At 44.3% G+C, this 14,380-nt stretch overlaps 2 protein-coding genes across 3 annotated transcripts; both read right to left on the reverse strand.

Annotated features, from left to right (window-relative positions):
• Positions 1–1,684: 1,684 nt before the first annotated feature.
• hyal3 (hyaluronidase 3) lies at positions 1,685–13,471 on the reverse strand. Of its 2 annotated transcripts, none has more exons than XM_024006240.2 (4): positions 11,768–13,471; positions 6,790–7,767; positions 4,170–4,291; positions 1,685–2,473 (listed from the first exon to the last, which is right to left on the reverse strand). In XM_024006240.2, exons 2-4 carry the CDS (start codon positions 7,735–7,737, stop codon positions 2,455–2,457), a joined length of 1,089 nt encoding a protein of 362 aa, XP_023862008.1. In that variant the 5' UTR covers positions 7,738–7,767; positions 11,768–13,471; the 3' UTR covers positions 1,685–2,454. The 2 variants fall into 2 exon arrangements, with proteins under 2 accessions (XP_023862008.1, XP_023862006.1); XM_024006238.2 differs by having other exon boundaries at positions 4,202–4,291; positions 11,768–13,450.
• On the reverse strand, positions 8,159–13,703 carry naa80 (N-alpha-acetyltransferase 80, NatH catalytic subunit). The gene is made up of 2 exons (XM_070447871.1): positions 13,542–13,703; positions 8,159–9,425 (listed from the first exon to the last, which is right to left on the reverse strand). Exons 1-2 carry the CDS (start codon positions 13,547–13,549, stop codon positions 8,579–8,581), a joined length of 855 nt encoding a protein of 284 aa, XP_070303972.1. The 5' UTR covers positions 13,550–13,703; the 3' UTR covers positions 8,159–8,578.
• Positions 13,704–14,380: the final 677 nt, after the last annotated feature.

Consider the following 14,380-nt stretch of genomic DNA (forward strand, 5'->3'; position numbering starts at 1 on the left):
TCTTTTCTTGAGGAGACGCACACGGAGACATACTGTATGTGAATTCTCCTCAGATACACATACTATACGTGTATCTTTCTCCCCTATTTAATGTTAACAGAAGGTAAGAGCAGAGAGAGGGGAGAATTCAAGGTGGCTGATTCGGTGGAATGGCACTATCTGGACACTTGATTGATTGTGAGGAGAAAATTCATGGATATTGTGTCCCTAAAGTTTTTGGGTGAAGCCCGGATACCTGAATAGAAAATGGGGTGGGAGTGTCTGGTTTGATGAATCATGCGTGTGTTTTTGTGTGTGAGAGAGTAGGACTATATCATGTCTCCCTTATATCATTGAAATAATAGTGCTTGCCTGTCAATGCCACCATACCAATATGCCAATATACAACTTAGTGTGCTTAAAGCATTCTTGTACATTATATCAACTAGGCTGCATGGCTGAAATGGCTTCACATTTTGGCTAGACTTGTGGAAACATTCCCAGTCAGACAAAGGGCCTGTTCTCAATCACCTCTCCCCTGGCCCTGGCCCTGAGTCCAAATTCCAACTTCCTGATAACAGTTTTATTTTGATTATCAGTAATACGATTTAGAGACCTGGTGTCCTCTTCTCTCTCCCTCCTTCCCTCCAGGGATTATGGCGAAACAACCTCCCTCCCCTACCACTCCAGTATTTTTTACCCGGATCAGTGATCGGGATCTGACTGAGATCGAGCTACATTCCGTGGAGTCCATCAACGACCTGCACCGCACCCACCCAGAGCACAACCACAAAGGTACCAGATATTTCCAGGCTGTATTGTGTATAGTGATTGCATCCAAAACCACCATTGAAATGTGACTCTCATTACTCTCCATTACCTTTAGTCACTAGAATCTCCACTGTCTCTATGGTCTCTATAGGCAGCAGACGACCTCCCCTTCCTCCTGCTCCCTCCACCAATGGGAACCTCCATCTCCGGGACAGACCAGTTGTCTATCAGACAGGGCATCCAATGAGAAGCCGATGGCAGAGCACGCTCCGAGACCTGTTGATGCCCACCTCGTTCCGATACACCATGGGGTGTGCAGTGACATCATTGACGCTGTTGACGCTACTTCTTATCTTCTGTTTCTTAGGTAACGATATTCACTTACTCTTTCTCAATCTTGATCTGAAATCCAACCAGGCCTCAACATTTTGCCCATCCCTTTCTATGACTGTGTTTCTGCGTTCCCCCTCCAGTGCAGCAGGGTAGCGCTCTCCGGTCCTTAACTGAAGCAGTGAGGGAGAGACAGGCTGCGGCCCTAGAGGTCTCCCAGCTCATCCAGGAGCTGCAGGCGCTGCGCCACAACCTCACAGCCATCACGGGAGGATCCTGAGGAGCAGAGGTCACAGAGAGGAACACCCTTCACCCCTGGACCCTGAAAGCCCCGTCCTAGTGGCCCCTGGACACTAATGTAACACCAACTGTTAACTACCTGCCCCAACATCTCCACTCAAGTCAAATCCCTGCCCTGCACATGGTATTGGAACTTGGGCCCATCCAGAAACAACCCCTACTGCCATATGCACAACAGAGCCCGGGTGTGCACAACAGAGCCCGGGAGTTGGAACCCACAGAGAATGTTTCCATATACTATACTGTATATTTATGAGTTGTTTGATTTGCAAGACAAAAAGGAGAAAGAAAGAGACTCATTCAGTAAGATTGCAGGGTACTGAACACTTTATAGCATCTTTAGTGACATCACAGCATAAAGGACCACACTCTTCAACTGACAATTCATGTATTTGAACAACTGCATGAGGACAGAAATGATTCAGGTTCGAGACGTCCATGTGATCTGTGACTTAAATATACTGTACATACAAGTTACAGCTGTAACTTTTAGAAGCGGTACTCTTTTACATGTATGCATGAGACAGGCGATGTATGATGAAATGTCACACCCATTTTGTTACTGACAAAACACAGTGCAAATTTGTTCTGACTATCACAACTTAAACATGTCACAAGTGGAACTGAATTGTATAGAATGAATACGCTGAGAACGTGCCTTAGCATTGCAACTGCCACAGTTTTCACTTTGATACACTTGGTGGAATTGCAATGATGCTACTGTATGCTGCGCATCAACCAAATAAACAAAAGAGGTGATATTATATATTGGTGATAGAGACTATATATTTTCCTGACACTAAGTGTTAGTGATTGAAGCTATCCTTTCCTGACACTTCTCACCCGCCCAGCCCTGATAGCACTGGCACAGGAAGTTAGTGCGGAGGTGGCTGAGGTCATGAGAGGGGTCAGGGAGGAAGTTGGAGAAGGAGTCAGAGAGTGGGATCATGTGGTCAGAGTAGGGGTCCCTTCTGGCACAGCGACCGTTGCCTTGACATCGCTCCTCGCTGCAACGCTGCACCCCTCTCTTCAGGGTGCTGATGTACTCTCCCAGTTCAGAATTAATGTAGTCCCTCAGTATCTCACACTGACGCTGCCAAGAGAGGAAGGGAAAGAGATATTCATATACAAATACAGAACAAAAACAAACTGCATACACACTCAAGGTTGTAGAAGTACAGTGCATTCGGAAAGTATTCAGACCCCTTGACTTTTTCCACCTTTTGTTACATTACAGCCTTATTCTAAAATGTATCAAATAAATATCCTCAGCAATCTACACACAATACCCCATAATGACAAGTGAAAACAAGGTTTTAGACATTTTTGAAAATGTATAAAAAATGACAAACAGAAATACCTTCTTCACATAAGTATTCAGCCCCTTTGCAATGAGACTCGAAATTGAGCTCAGGTGCATCCTGTTTCCATTGATCATCCTTGAGATGTTTCTACAACTTGAATGGAGTCCACCTGTGGTAAATTCAAATGATTGGACATGATTTGGAAAGGCACACACCTGTCTATATAAGGTCCCACAGTTGACAGTGCACCTTATAAGCCATGAGGTCGAAGGAATTGTCCGTAGAGCTCCGAGACAGGATTGTGTCGAGGCACAGATCTGGGGAAGGGTACCAAAAAATCTCTGCAGCATTGAAGGTCCCCAAGAACACATCAACACAAGGCCTTCATCATTCTTAAATGGAAGATGTTTGGAACCACCAAGACTCTTCCTAGAGCTGTCCGCCCGGCCAAACTGAGCAATCAGGGGAGAAGGGCTTGGTCAGGGAAGTGACCAAGAACCTGATGGTCACTCTGACAGAGCTCTATAGTTCCTCTGTGGAGATGGGAGAACCTTCCAGGACAACCATCACTGCAGCACTCCATCAATCAGGTCTTTGTGGTAGAGTGGCCAGACGGAAGCCACTCCTCAGTAAAAGGCACATGACAAAAGGTGCCTTTGACAAAATGCACCTAAAGGACTCTCAGACCATGAGAAACAAGATTGTCTGGACTGATGAAATCAAGACTGAACTCTCTGGCCTGAATGCCAAGCGTCACGTCTGGAGTAAACCTGGCACCATCCCTACGGTGAAGCATGGTGGTGGCAGCATCATGCCGTGGGGATGTTTTTCAGCAGCAGGGACTGGGAGACTAGTCAGGATCTAGGTAAAGATAAATGGAGCAAAGTACAGAGAGTTCCTTGATGAAAACCTGCTCCAGAGCGCTCAGGAACCTCAGACTGGGGAGAAGGTTCACCTTCCAACAGGACAACGTCCCTAAGCACACAGTCAAAACAACGCAGGAGTGACTTCGGGACAAGTCTCTGAATGTCCTTGAGTGGCCCAGCCAGAGCCCGGACTTGAACCCGATCGAACATCTCTGGAGAGACTTGAAACGCTCCCCATCCAACCTGACAGAGCTTTAGAGGATCTGCAGAGAAGAATGGCAGAAACTCCCCAAATACAGGTGTGCCAAGCATGTAGCGTCATACCCAAGAAGACTCAATGCTGTAATTGCTGCCGGAGGTGCTTCAACAAAGTACTGAGCAAAGGGTCTGAATACTTATGTAAATGTAATCTTTCAGTAATTAAAAAAAAATCATTAGCAAAAATGTCTAAAAACCTATTTTTGCTTTGTCATTATGGGGTATTTTGTGTAGATTGATGAGGGGGGAAAAAACACTTTAATCAATTTTAGAATAAGGCTTTAACATAACAAAATGTGGAGAAAGTCAAGTGGTTTGAATACTTTCCGAAGGCACTGTATGTATATTATAGTGGATGTACATGCACAAACTGTGAGGTCTCCAGGATCTGACCTTTGACTTAGCGAACGCCTGCTCCCCCCACAGCACCACTCCTGCCATCCCCAGCGCTGCACTCTCTCCCAGTGTGTGCTCCAGATCCGTCTGAAAACACACACACACAAAAACAGACAGGTATCAACCACCTACAAAAATGCATACACTTGAGGTGAGATGATTGAGTCTAATGGTTAAACACCTGGAGAATAAACCCTGCTCCTCACAGCTGCCCATGTCCCTTAATGTTGATGATGTGGTTGTTACTGACAAGGAGCACATGGCTGAGCTCTTTAATCACCACTTCATTAGGTCAGGATTCTTATTTGACTCAGCCATGCAGCCTTGCCCATCCATTTCCTGCTCTCCCACCCCTTCTAATGTGACTATCCCCGATGCTGTTCCCTCTTTTTTCCCTGCCCCGCTACAAAGTTTCTCCCTCCAGGCGGTCACTGAGTCCGAGCTGCTGAAGGAGCTCCTTAAACTTGACCCCAACAAATACATCTGGTTCAGATGGTTTAGACCCTTTCTTCTTTAAGGTTGCTGACCCTATCATCGCCAAGCCTATCTCTGACCTTTTAACATGTCTCTCCTCTCTGGGGAGGTTCCCATGGCTTAGAAGGCAGCCACGGTCCGTCCTTTATTTAAAGGGGAGATCAAGCTGATCCTCTGTTTATCAAAAGTGTTGGAAAATCTTGTCAATAATCAACTGACTGGCTTTCTTAATGTCTATAGTATTCTCTCTGTATGCAATCTGATTTCCGCTCAGGTTATGGATGTGTCACTGCAACCTTAAAGGTCCTTAATGATGTCACCATTGCCCTTGATTCTAAGCAATATTGTGCTGCTATTTTTATTGACTTGGCCAAAGCTTTTGATACGATAGACCATTCCATTCTTGTGTGCCGGCTAAGGAGTATTGGTGTCTCTGAGGGGTCTTTGGCCTGGTTTGCTAATTACCTCTCTCAAAGAGTGCAGTGTATAAAGTCAGAAAATCTGCTGTCTCAGCCACTGCCTGTCACCAAGGGAGTACAGCAAGGCTCAATTCTAGGCCCCACGCTATTCGAATTTATATCAACAGCATAGCTCAGGTAGTAGGAAGCTCTCTCATCCATTTATATGCAGATGATACAGTCTTATACTCAGCTGGCCCCTCCCCGGATTTTGTGTTAAATGCTCTACAACAAAGCTTTCTTAGTGTCCAACAAGCTTTCTCCCTTAACCTTGTTCTGAACACCTCCAAAACAAAGGTCATGTGGTTTGGTAAGAAGAATGCCCCTCTCCCCACCAGTGTGATTACTACCTCTGAGGGTTTAGAGCTTGAGGTAGTCACCTCATACAAGTACTTGGGAGTTTGGCTAGACGGTACACTGTCCTTCTCTCAGCACATGTCAAAGCTGCAGGCTAAGGTTAAATCTAGACTTGGTTTCCTCTATCGCTCTTTCACCACAGCTGCCAAACTAACCCCGATTCAGATGACCATCCTACCCATGCTAGATTATAGAGACATAATTTATAAATTGGCAGGTAAGGGTGCTCTCGAGCGGCTAGGTGTTCTTTACCATTCGGCCATCAGATTTGCCACCAATGCTCCTTATAGGACACATCACTGCACTCTATACTCTTCTGTAAACTGGTCATCTCTGTATACCTGTCACAAGACCCACTGGTTGATTCTTATTTATAAAACCCTCTTAGGCCTCACTCCCCCCCATCTGAGATACCTACTGCAGCCCTAATCCTCCACACACAACACCCGTTCTGCCACTCACATTCTGTTAAAGGTCCTCAAAGCACACACATCCCTGGGTCACTCCTCTTTTCAGTTCGCTGCAGCAAGAGACTGGAACGAGCTGCAACAAACACTCAAACTGGACCCATTTTATCTCAATCTCTTCATTCAAAGACTCAATCATGGACACTCTTACTGACAGTTGTGTCTGCTTCGCGTTATGTATTGTTGTCTCTACCTTCTTGCCCTTTGTGCTGTTGTCTGTGCCCAATAACGTTTGTACCATGTTTTGTGCTGCTACCATGTTGTGTTGCTACCATGTTGTTGTCATGTTGTGTTGCTACATGCTGTGTTTTCATGTGTTGTTTCCATGCTATGTTGTTGTCTTAGGTCTCTCTTTATGTAGTGTTGTGGTGTCTCTCTTGTCGTGATGTGTGTTTTGTCCTATATATATATATATATTTTTTTTTTWAATCCCAGACCCCGTCCCCGCAGGTCTTTTGCCTTCTGGTAGGCCGTCATTGTAAATAAGAATTTGTTCTTAACTGACTTGCATAGTTAAATAAAGGTAAAATAAATAAATACAAATAATGCAGGGATAGAATATCTTTCCATTGCTTGCTGGCATCTCCTGCCAGGTGTGCTCATATGTCACTGTCTGTATGGCAAGGTCAATGGGAGACTAGTTTGATTACTTGTATGTGATATCAGCCCAAATAATAGTAAATCCTGCCAAATATGATATCAAAGAGTTTATAATATTCATAACATAAGTGCATCACTGTTAGTGTATGTTTTGAAGAATTGATTATAACTCTGTAATAACACAGTCATGGGATAGGAAACATTTTCCAACTTTACTGTTATATTTTACCTTGTTGAGGAAGTGGAGGGTGTGGGCGAATGCCACTCTGGCATAGGGCAGTACAGGAGTGGCATGGGTGCTAGTGGGGTACTGATTCGCCACCCTCAGGGCCTCCAGAAGCCTATGTCTGACCAGGAGGGTGGCATCAGAGGACCCTGCCAGACGTTGGGGTAGGTAGATGCTAGGGTAGAGGGCAGTGGACTGGCGCCACAGCCAGGCTAGCTGGTCATTCTTCTGCCTGGTCTTGGAGTGGCAGTGGCCCGTGTAGCTGTGGCCTTTCTGCTTCCTGTGGTAGTTGAAGCATTCAGGGAAGCTGTAGAAGCCCCAGAGTCCCCTCGGTCGCAGACACACTCCTAACTGCAGTGTCTCAGACATGAAGGCCCTGGCACCCCTCTCAAACTCCTTACGGGCCAGGGAGTTCACTTCCTGTTTGGTTAGCTCTGGATGCTCCCCTCTCACTAGTTTTTTAGACAGCCGGCGGTACTCCAGCTTAATGCCGAAGTCTCTCACCCACAAGGGGCGCCACTCCTCCCAGTCGATGACGGCCAGGCCGCTGAACCCTGTCCTGAGCAGGGCTGAGATCTGGGTCTGGGCCAGGGCCAGGTGGGCCTCCAGGTCTCCCCTCTGGGGAACCCCTCCATTAACCTGTAGACCTTCCTGGGAGATGTAAGGGTAGAGGCCTAGCTGATTGTGGTAGAAGATGCTCATGTTCTGGCCCTGGAAGCGCTGGTGGTGGTTCTCCACGATGTCGAAGGCCCCCAGGTCCAGGTGGATGCCATAGTGTTCCTGGCAGCTCGCTGTGGGCATGTTCCAGACCATGGTGAAGGGCCTGCCCTGGACCACTGGCCTTGCAGCAGCCACAGACCCTCCAGACTCATCACCCACTGCCCCCCACTGGGGAGTGACAGGGATGGTGGAGAGGAGGAGGATGGTGAGAGGGAAGCTCTGTAGCAGCATGGCTGTTCACTGGTTAATGTGTTGTCGTGCCTAAAGAGAACACACAGACAGACACATATCTGTTCAAACTAAATTCATTTTGACTGATGTTAATATTTCAAGAGATTAAACAGGATCTTAAGGACTTACAAATTCTTAACATATTGTATAAATTGGAATTCGTAACATAAAGAATATTTTTTTGCAGGATGTAACATATCACACGAAATGGATGACATGTACTCAACTGTGCAATTTTCAGGGAACCCTTTTAGCTCGCGAGCACTACTTTCAAAACTACTGGCTGAAATGATACAAAACCTCTGTTGCATCCCTTTCAAGACAAGACCATTGGAGATTGTCTACAAGATGCTTGGATGAAAAGGTATTTAGAAATGTGCAATCTTAAACGGTGACCCATAGAAAACACATAACAATACACTTTAGTACACAGTCCTTTATTTCAACATCAAAATGATTGAAACATTAGGCCCAAAATATAGCCCCAGTGATAATTATTTAGTTTGATCAGGTAAAGTTAACCATTCATTTAATACATGTTTTATTTTAGGACAAGAAAAAACAACTTACTTAAGGCACATGAGAACAAACATTTGGTATTCTTGGTTCAAGTGTTATCTCAGTCTACAGCACTAAGTATCTCTGACAAGAACTCAAGGAGCGCCAGCCAGACCCCAAAAATATCCTTCCTTCTCAGTCTGTCAACCTCTTGTCAAACCCTACAGGCTGTGGTACTAAATAGGCCAAAGGCAGTGTCCTTTTCCTCAATGTCCTGAGCATGTGTGTGTGTGAGGCTGAGTGACATGGGTGACATGGTCTGTGGTCATCCAGGCCCTCAGTCTCAGATGTCCTTGTGCATCCAGAAGATAGGAACTCCTTTAGCATCTCTGTAGGGCGTCTCCTCAAGAGTCTGAAACACCAGTCGGTCCGGACACTGAGGAGGAGGAGGAGGAGGAGGAGGAGGAGGAATAGAGGGAGGAGGTGGAAGACCAGAGGGAGGAGAGGGAGGTGGATGACGAGATAGAGCAGAGGGAGGAAGGAGAAGAGGTGGGGGAGTAGGAAGACTAGAAGGATGAGTGGGTGGTGGAGGAGGAGGCAGAGGTGATGGAGCCGGCCCTATAAAGGAAGGAGGGATCTGGGGTGGTGATGGTGGTGGTGGGCCTCCCTGTACCTCACCCTGGGTGTCGTCTGTCCCTGGGAGCTTGGAGAACCTCTCCAGCACCTCCATGGGCATGAAGGAGGCCATGACACCAGCATTCTGTACCGGCATGGACAGAACGTAGCCCAGGTGGGCATAGAAGTGCTGCTTGTCGTGGGTGGTCAGACACAGCCTCAGGAACCCTCGGGCCTTAGAGTAGCGCTCCGTCTCCTGCATCAGTGTACGACCGTAGCCCTTCCCCCTCTGGGCCTTGGACACCACCACCGACTCCACAAAGAGGCTCCCAGGGCGGGACACCACGCGGGACAGCCGGACGTGCCCCAGGAGCGTCTCTCCATCCCCACCGTCCCTGTTCCCAGAGCCCTGCAGCAGCACCAGGGCTACGGGGAACTCCTGGCAGGATTTCTGGAGGGCGTGAACCCGGGCAACGTGGCTCCGCTGCCACTCGCTGTTCACCAAGTCGGCGCAAGGCTCCAGCAGGTCCGGACGCTGGTGCAGGGGGATTGCCCACACTCCCCCACTGTCAAACCTGTGACCCCCCCAGACAACACGGGACAGCCAGGGTCAGAACACACAGAGGGAGGGGATTCCATCTTCATGCACATGCCCCTGGTCACATCATCAGACAACTGCACTGGGAACTACTAAATTCCCCAGTGTGTCACAAGTATAGTTATGACACAGCATTTAATAGATAGGCACCAAATTTGACAACAAACAGTAGATAGGCATCATAGACATAGATTATAGACSCAACCTCAGTGTAATTCAGGCAGTCTTGCAATGATCATGGTTTTTACTGACAATCCATGGGCTCATCGGGGGTTGAAATAAGACCCACAACAAGACCTGCGGTTGCCCCAGCCAGGATAACAGTAGAGACTTTTAATCTCGTTCTCTTCCTCCCCTCCCTCCCCTGTGACCTTCGCTGCTGGACCCTTGTCTGGGACACCGAGGGTAAAAAGATACCTTGTTTCACTGCACCTACTGTACAGCTAAAGTAGGATGCATGCCCAAGTGCATTGATGAGACTCAGTTATTAACATGCAGCCCCTGGACAGGAGAGAAGCTGTAAACATTTCAACAGTACATTTGTCAAAAGGTATTACAGTACATCAAGCATCATCATTTCCATTTCTCAGATGCTATACAAAGCAGGCCTCAAGTTTAGTACAGTGTTCCAGATAGTCTGTGTCACAGAGTGTGGTCAAAGCTGACAGGCTTAAGATGATCAAGAGATGTGCTGAGATGTGCTGAGCGTCTATAACACCAGTTTACACACTATCTCCCTCAGGCATAAATGGGGAAGTTATTACTTCACAGCGTTTCTTGATAATATCAGCTTCAAGGAAGAGACACACTGAACCCACTCATTCTTGGGATACATGTAATGTACATAATGTTCTCCACAGAAAATGTACCGTTTAAAAAAAAGGTCTTGCATCATTACTATTCTTATTTACCACTGAGGAAAACATGTTTCTTCTCCTCCCCCTGGTGATTGGAAGAAATAAGCTGACTGGACTAGTTGAGAATATCTGACACAACAAGACCTGCGGTTGCCCCTCTCCCCAAACATTAACTGTGTCGTGTTGTATGGCCAAAACCAATACAGATACACAAATAAAAGTGAGAAAAATTGGTTTCATGGTTATATATTCATTCAGTTTGTAATACTTCTTTTGGTACAATACATCAACTTAAATAGATAAAATAATTGTCATTATAGAAAGCTCATGATGTGGCCTACTTCTTAATGTATGTATTATTTTCCCACAAATATTTGTCTTAATATTAACAACATTTGAAATATATATTTTCATAGACCAAAGTATCAGCTATCATCACACCATGTAAAGGAACAACCTCTCCTAATTCTTCAATTTGTTCATAAAATGCAACTAACTGGATGTATGTCAGACACCTTAAAATAAACATATTTGAACCAAAATGTATATCCTATCTTAATCTATCAGGTAAATGGAGTTGACAGTTTATGGTTGTGACCATGGTGATTTCAATATTGTTTGTTTAAATCTATCAAAAGTAGAGAACTTTCCAGACCATGAACAGTCTTGTTGCACTACAGGTAATGAAGACAAGAAGAAGGGATCCTTATGGAGTAGTTGACCCTGCTCATTCCTCACTCATTTAGAATTTCAGACAAATTTGACGGAGTTGACCAAATCTCTGGACACATTTTTTTAGCAATTACAGTTTTGAGAGAAATATTCAAAGAGGGCTATTGCAAGACACTGCAAAATATCATTTTTCAGTTGATATTAATCATTGCCTGTTTTTGTAACATTTTCAACCKTTTTTGGTGGCATTTCCGAGCATAGAGCCGACATGAAAATGTTGCATTATTTAAGCTCAAATAATGCATCAAAATGTTTTTTTTTACTATAAATAAAGTTTCCCTGCTGGACAAGGTTTGTCCCGACTTTCAAGAATCCCTGATCTACATCTTAATATCATTGTCAGAATTTTCTACAAGAGTTTTATAATTTATTAGAGCAGCATCCTTTACAACTTTGCAAATGACTCTCAGACAAACTCATGAATTGATCTAAATCTATGATCTGGTATGTTATCAAAATCTGGGGCACCTCGCACAACACTGGGTAGCAGTGAACAAGAGCCACCATTCCTTAAATGCAGAAAATATTTGCTGAGCATTATTTTGTATAATAAAGACAACACAGGCAGAGAAAACTCATGCTGCTGCACTGTAAAATGTTCTATTTGCTTACACATAGAACAGCCTCCTAAAACCAGTAGAGAAACACATATGATAAGAGTACGATACTAGGCCTATACCAAGCAAAATACAAAAGAAACAAAATGTCCTTGCAATTGCAGGCATCTTACCTAGTTCTACTGCAGAGTGGACTAGTGACTGGCAGGCAGAGAGGAGAGAGTATGCCAATAGTCTAATGACATGACACTGAAAATGCTAATAGACATCAAAAACCAGGAAATAACTTACATGACAGTTGTGACAGCAACTCAACCACAAAATCATTATCTCATCTAGTGTTAAATAACACACTTCCGATGTGACAAACATGGCAAGGGCTGTTTATTCCAGTAAATTAAATTGTAAGTGTGTTAATGTTAGCTGATACATACATCATTTAGTTACACATTAGATGTACAGTACTGCATATGCAAGCATTGGTCGTAGGCCTATACTTTTCCAAATAACGTGGAATTTAGTGGGGAGATGTCATTATGATTTGTAGACTATATGGTATTTTACAATACAGCCACTGCTGCAGCTATCTAAAACGTACAGTATGTGGATACAAATTGATTAAGTATAGAGCCCCTAGATYACTGAATAACAGCATTATGAAGGGGAGCTTGTCATTGATCTTCTGTATGACACATGAGTTGTAAAATAGTATTTTCTTAGGAACACTGTTCTTATCTCAAGATATCACTCACTGGTTCCTCTTATGTAAAGGATCTCACCACCACCAGAGCCTTATAAGACACTCGGGCTCCCGAGAGGCACAGCGGTCTAAGGCACTGCATCTCAGTGTAAGAGGCGTAACTACAGTCCTTGGTTCACATACAGGCTGTATCACATCTGGCCGTGATTGGGAGTCCCATAGGGCGGCGCACAATTGGCCCAGCATCGTCCGGGTTTGGCCAGGGTATGCCAACATTGTAAATAAGAATTTGTTCTTAACTGACTTGCCTTGTTAAATAAAGGTTAAAATAAAAAATAATCTTTTCAACTATTTTTTTTTTTATATAACCACCAGGTCAAGTGATTTTAAAGCCCATCTTTCTCAATTGATTCAAATATTTTGTGTTTTTTAAACAGGCAATCTGCAATTGCTACATCCATTTTTGGACTTTAAATTAATGATATAAACCCATTGATTCCTGAAGAATATAACTAATGAATGCCTCATGAGCTTAGTTTAACTTTCAAACTCAAATATAARCTTGTTTTTCTCCATTGTTTGTAAACAATGCATTTGTAAACAAACACTGTATAGCCTCAAAACATGGTTAAAACTACTTTTAAAAAAAATTGATGGTCAGTCCTTGCATCCATAGCTCTGTCTATTCATTTGAAAGTCTTTCTCCCGCCCCCAATCTTTTACCAAAATAGTGGCGGGGTCACGACTTTGTTAATGTTTGAACWGCAAATTGCCCCTTTAAGCTGCAGGTATGGAATTATTGTCTTTAAAACTAGGTGTTGGTTAAATAAAAATACAACATAATACTGAGTGAAATAATAAGAAACACTGTCAAACATCTCAGCTACTGAAAAATTACAGGATAGGCTTTTCACTTCCACTGCCAAATAAGGGCAGGTCCAAAAATGAGTGACAGCACATCAGAATGCGCCCTAACCATTTTGTCGTAAATGCATTGCGTTTACAGTACAGAATGCAACAAATAATCACTGTGAACGACATAATATGCAACATAAATCGTGCTGGCTCGGGAAGTGCATTGAGTAATCCAAATGACGCCTCGACTTCGAGCACTTCCAGAAACCATTCTTTAAATATCATATTCCAAATATCCAAGACCTAATAGCCTAAATTTGTATTTTGTTAAAGTGGAAAGCAATTGTGACAAATGTATGCTGTTAAAGCCTAATACCACAGCTAATACCTACATGTTCATGGTTTCACGCTTCTTCCACCGAAAGTTGGCTCGAATCTGAGACACGCGCTGTTCCTGGATCGGTTTTGGTTTCCTTAACCAAACTAATCAGGGTAATGGTTCAGGAGCCTTCACTGTTCTGCGATCAGGATTTAACGCACTTGGTCAGGAAATATACTTGGTTAATCTTTGGCTGTGATCACTGGATCTATGTGGACAAGAAACGTAATGCGTCCACCCAGCGTATGGGAGGTATCATAGCATCTTTTAAAAAACGATGTTTAATTCAATGGATATGTCAGTGGTATTGAAGACCAACTCGTGTCTCCTTTTCTCCTTAAACACGATTTACTTAAAAGGCACATCTCAATAGGTGGTCCAGGTATGTAACGAGTCCCAAATTGGGGGAGGGAGGGGGGCATAGCAGCAGGAAGTAGGGATACTGAGGTGCTGCAGCACACCCTGAAAAATCAGCATACCCCCAAAAAATATCCTATATTAGCGGTCCGATAAAGCCTTCTGTAGTGCGGGCTAAAATCGCAGCAACACCCACGGCTCTGTGGGGACGGGGTTGTTCTCTATTGCTGCTCAAGCAAGGGGGGAGACTGATGACATAGTATCAGACCAACTCCTTGAAGTTTGCCGTTGTGTCTAAAAAAAAACAAAAAACAATTTTGCTCAACGTTTTTTACCCTAGTGTGTACACATGCTTGGAATATCGTTTTTCAAAAGGAAACGTTCAGAAATCATTGGAGGATGTATTTCATGGATATGACTTTCACTTATTCAGGGTTAAATAGGGGTTGATGCCCCCCCTGCATTAAACAATAACTCTTCCATAGCCAGGAAACC

Source organism: Salvelinus sp. IW2-2015, linkage group LG17, assembly GCF_002910315.2.
Source record: "Salvelinus sp. IW2-2015 linkage group LG17, ASM291031v2, whole genome shotgun sequence".
Taxonomy (NCBI): domain Eukaryota; kingdom Metazoa; phylum Chordata; class Actinopteri; order Salmoniformes; family Salmonidae; genus Salvelinus; species Salvelinus sp. IW2-2015.

Coding starts and splice junctions, on each gene's coding strand:
- hyal3 (XM_024006238.2), bottom strand. CDS start 7,737: ATGCTGCTACAGAGCTTCCCTCTCACCATCCTCCTCCTCTCCACCATC. Junction 4,292..6,789: donor CCCTCCACTTCCTCAACAAG/GTAAAATATAAC, acceptor GTGTGTTTTCAG/ACGGATCTGGAGCACACACT. Junction 2,474..4,201: donor AGGCGTTCGCTAAGTCAAAG/GTCAGATCCTGG, acceptor CTCTCTTGGCAG/CGTCAGTGTGAGATACTGAG.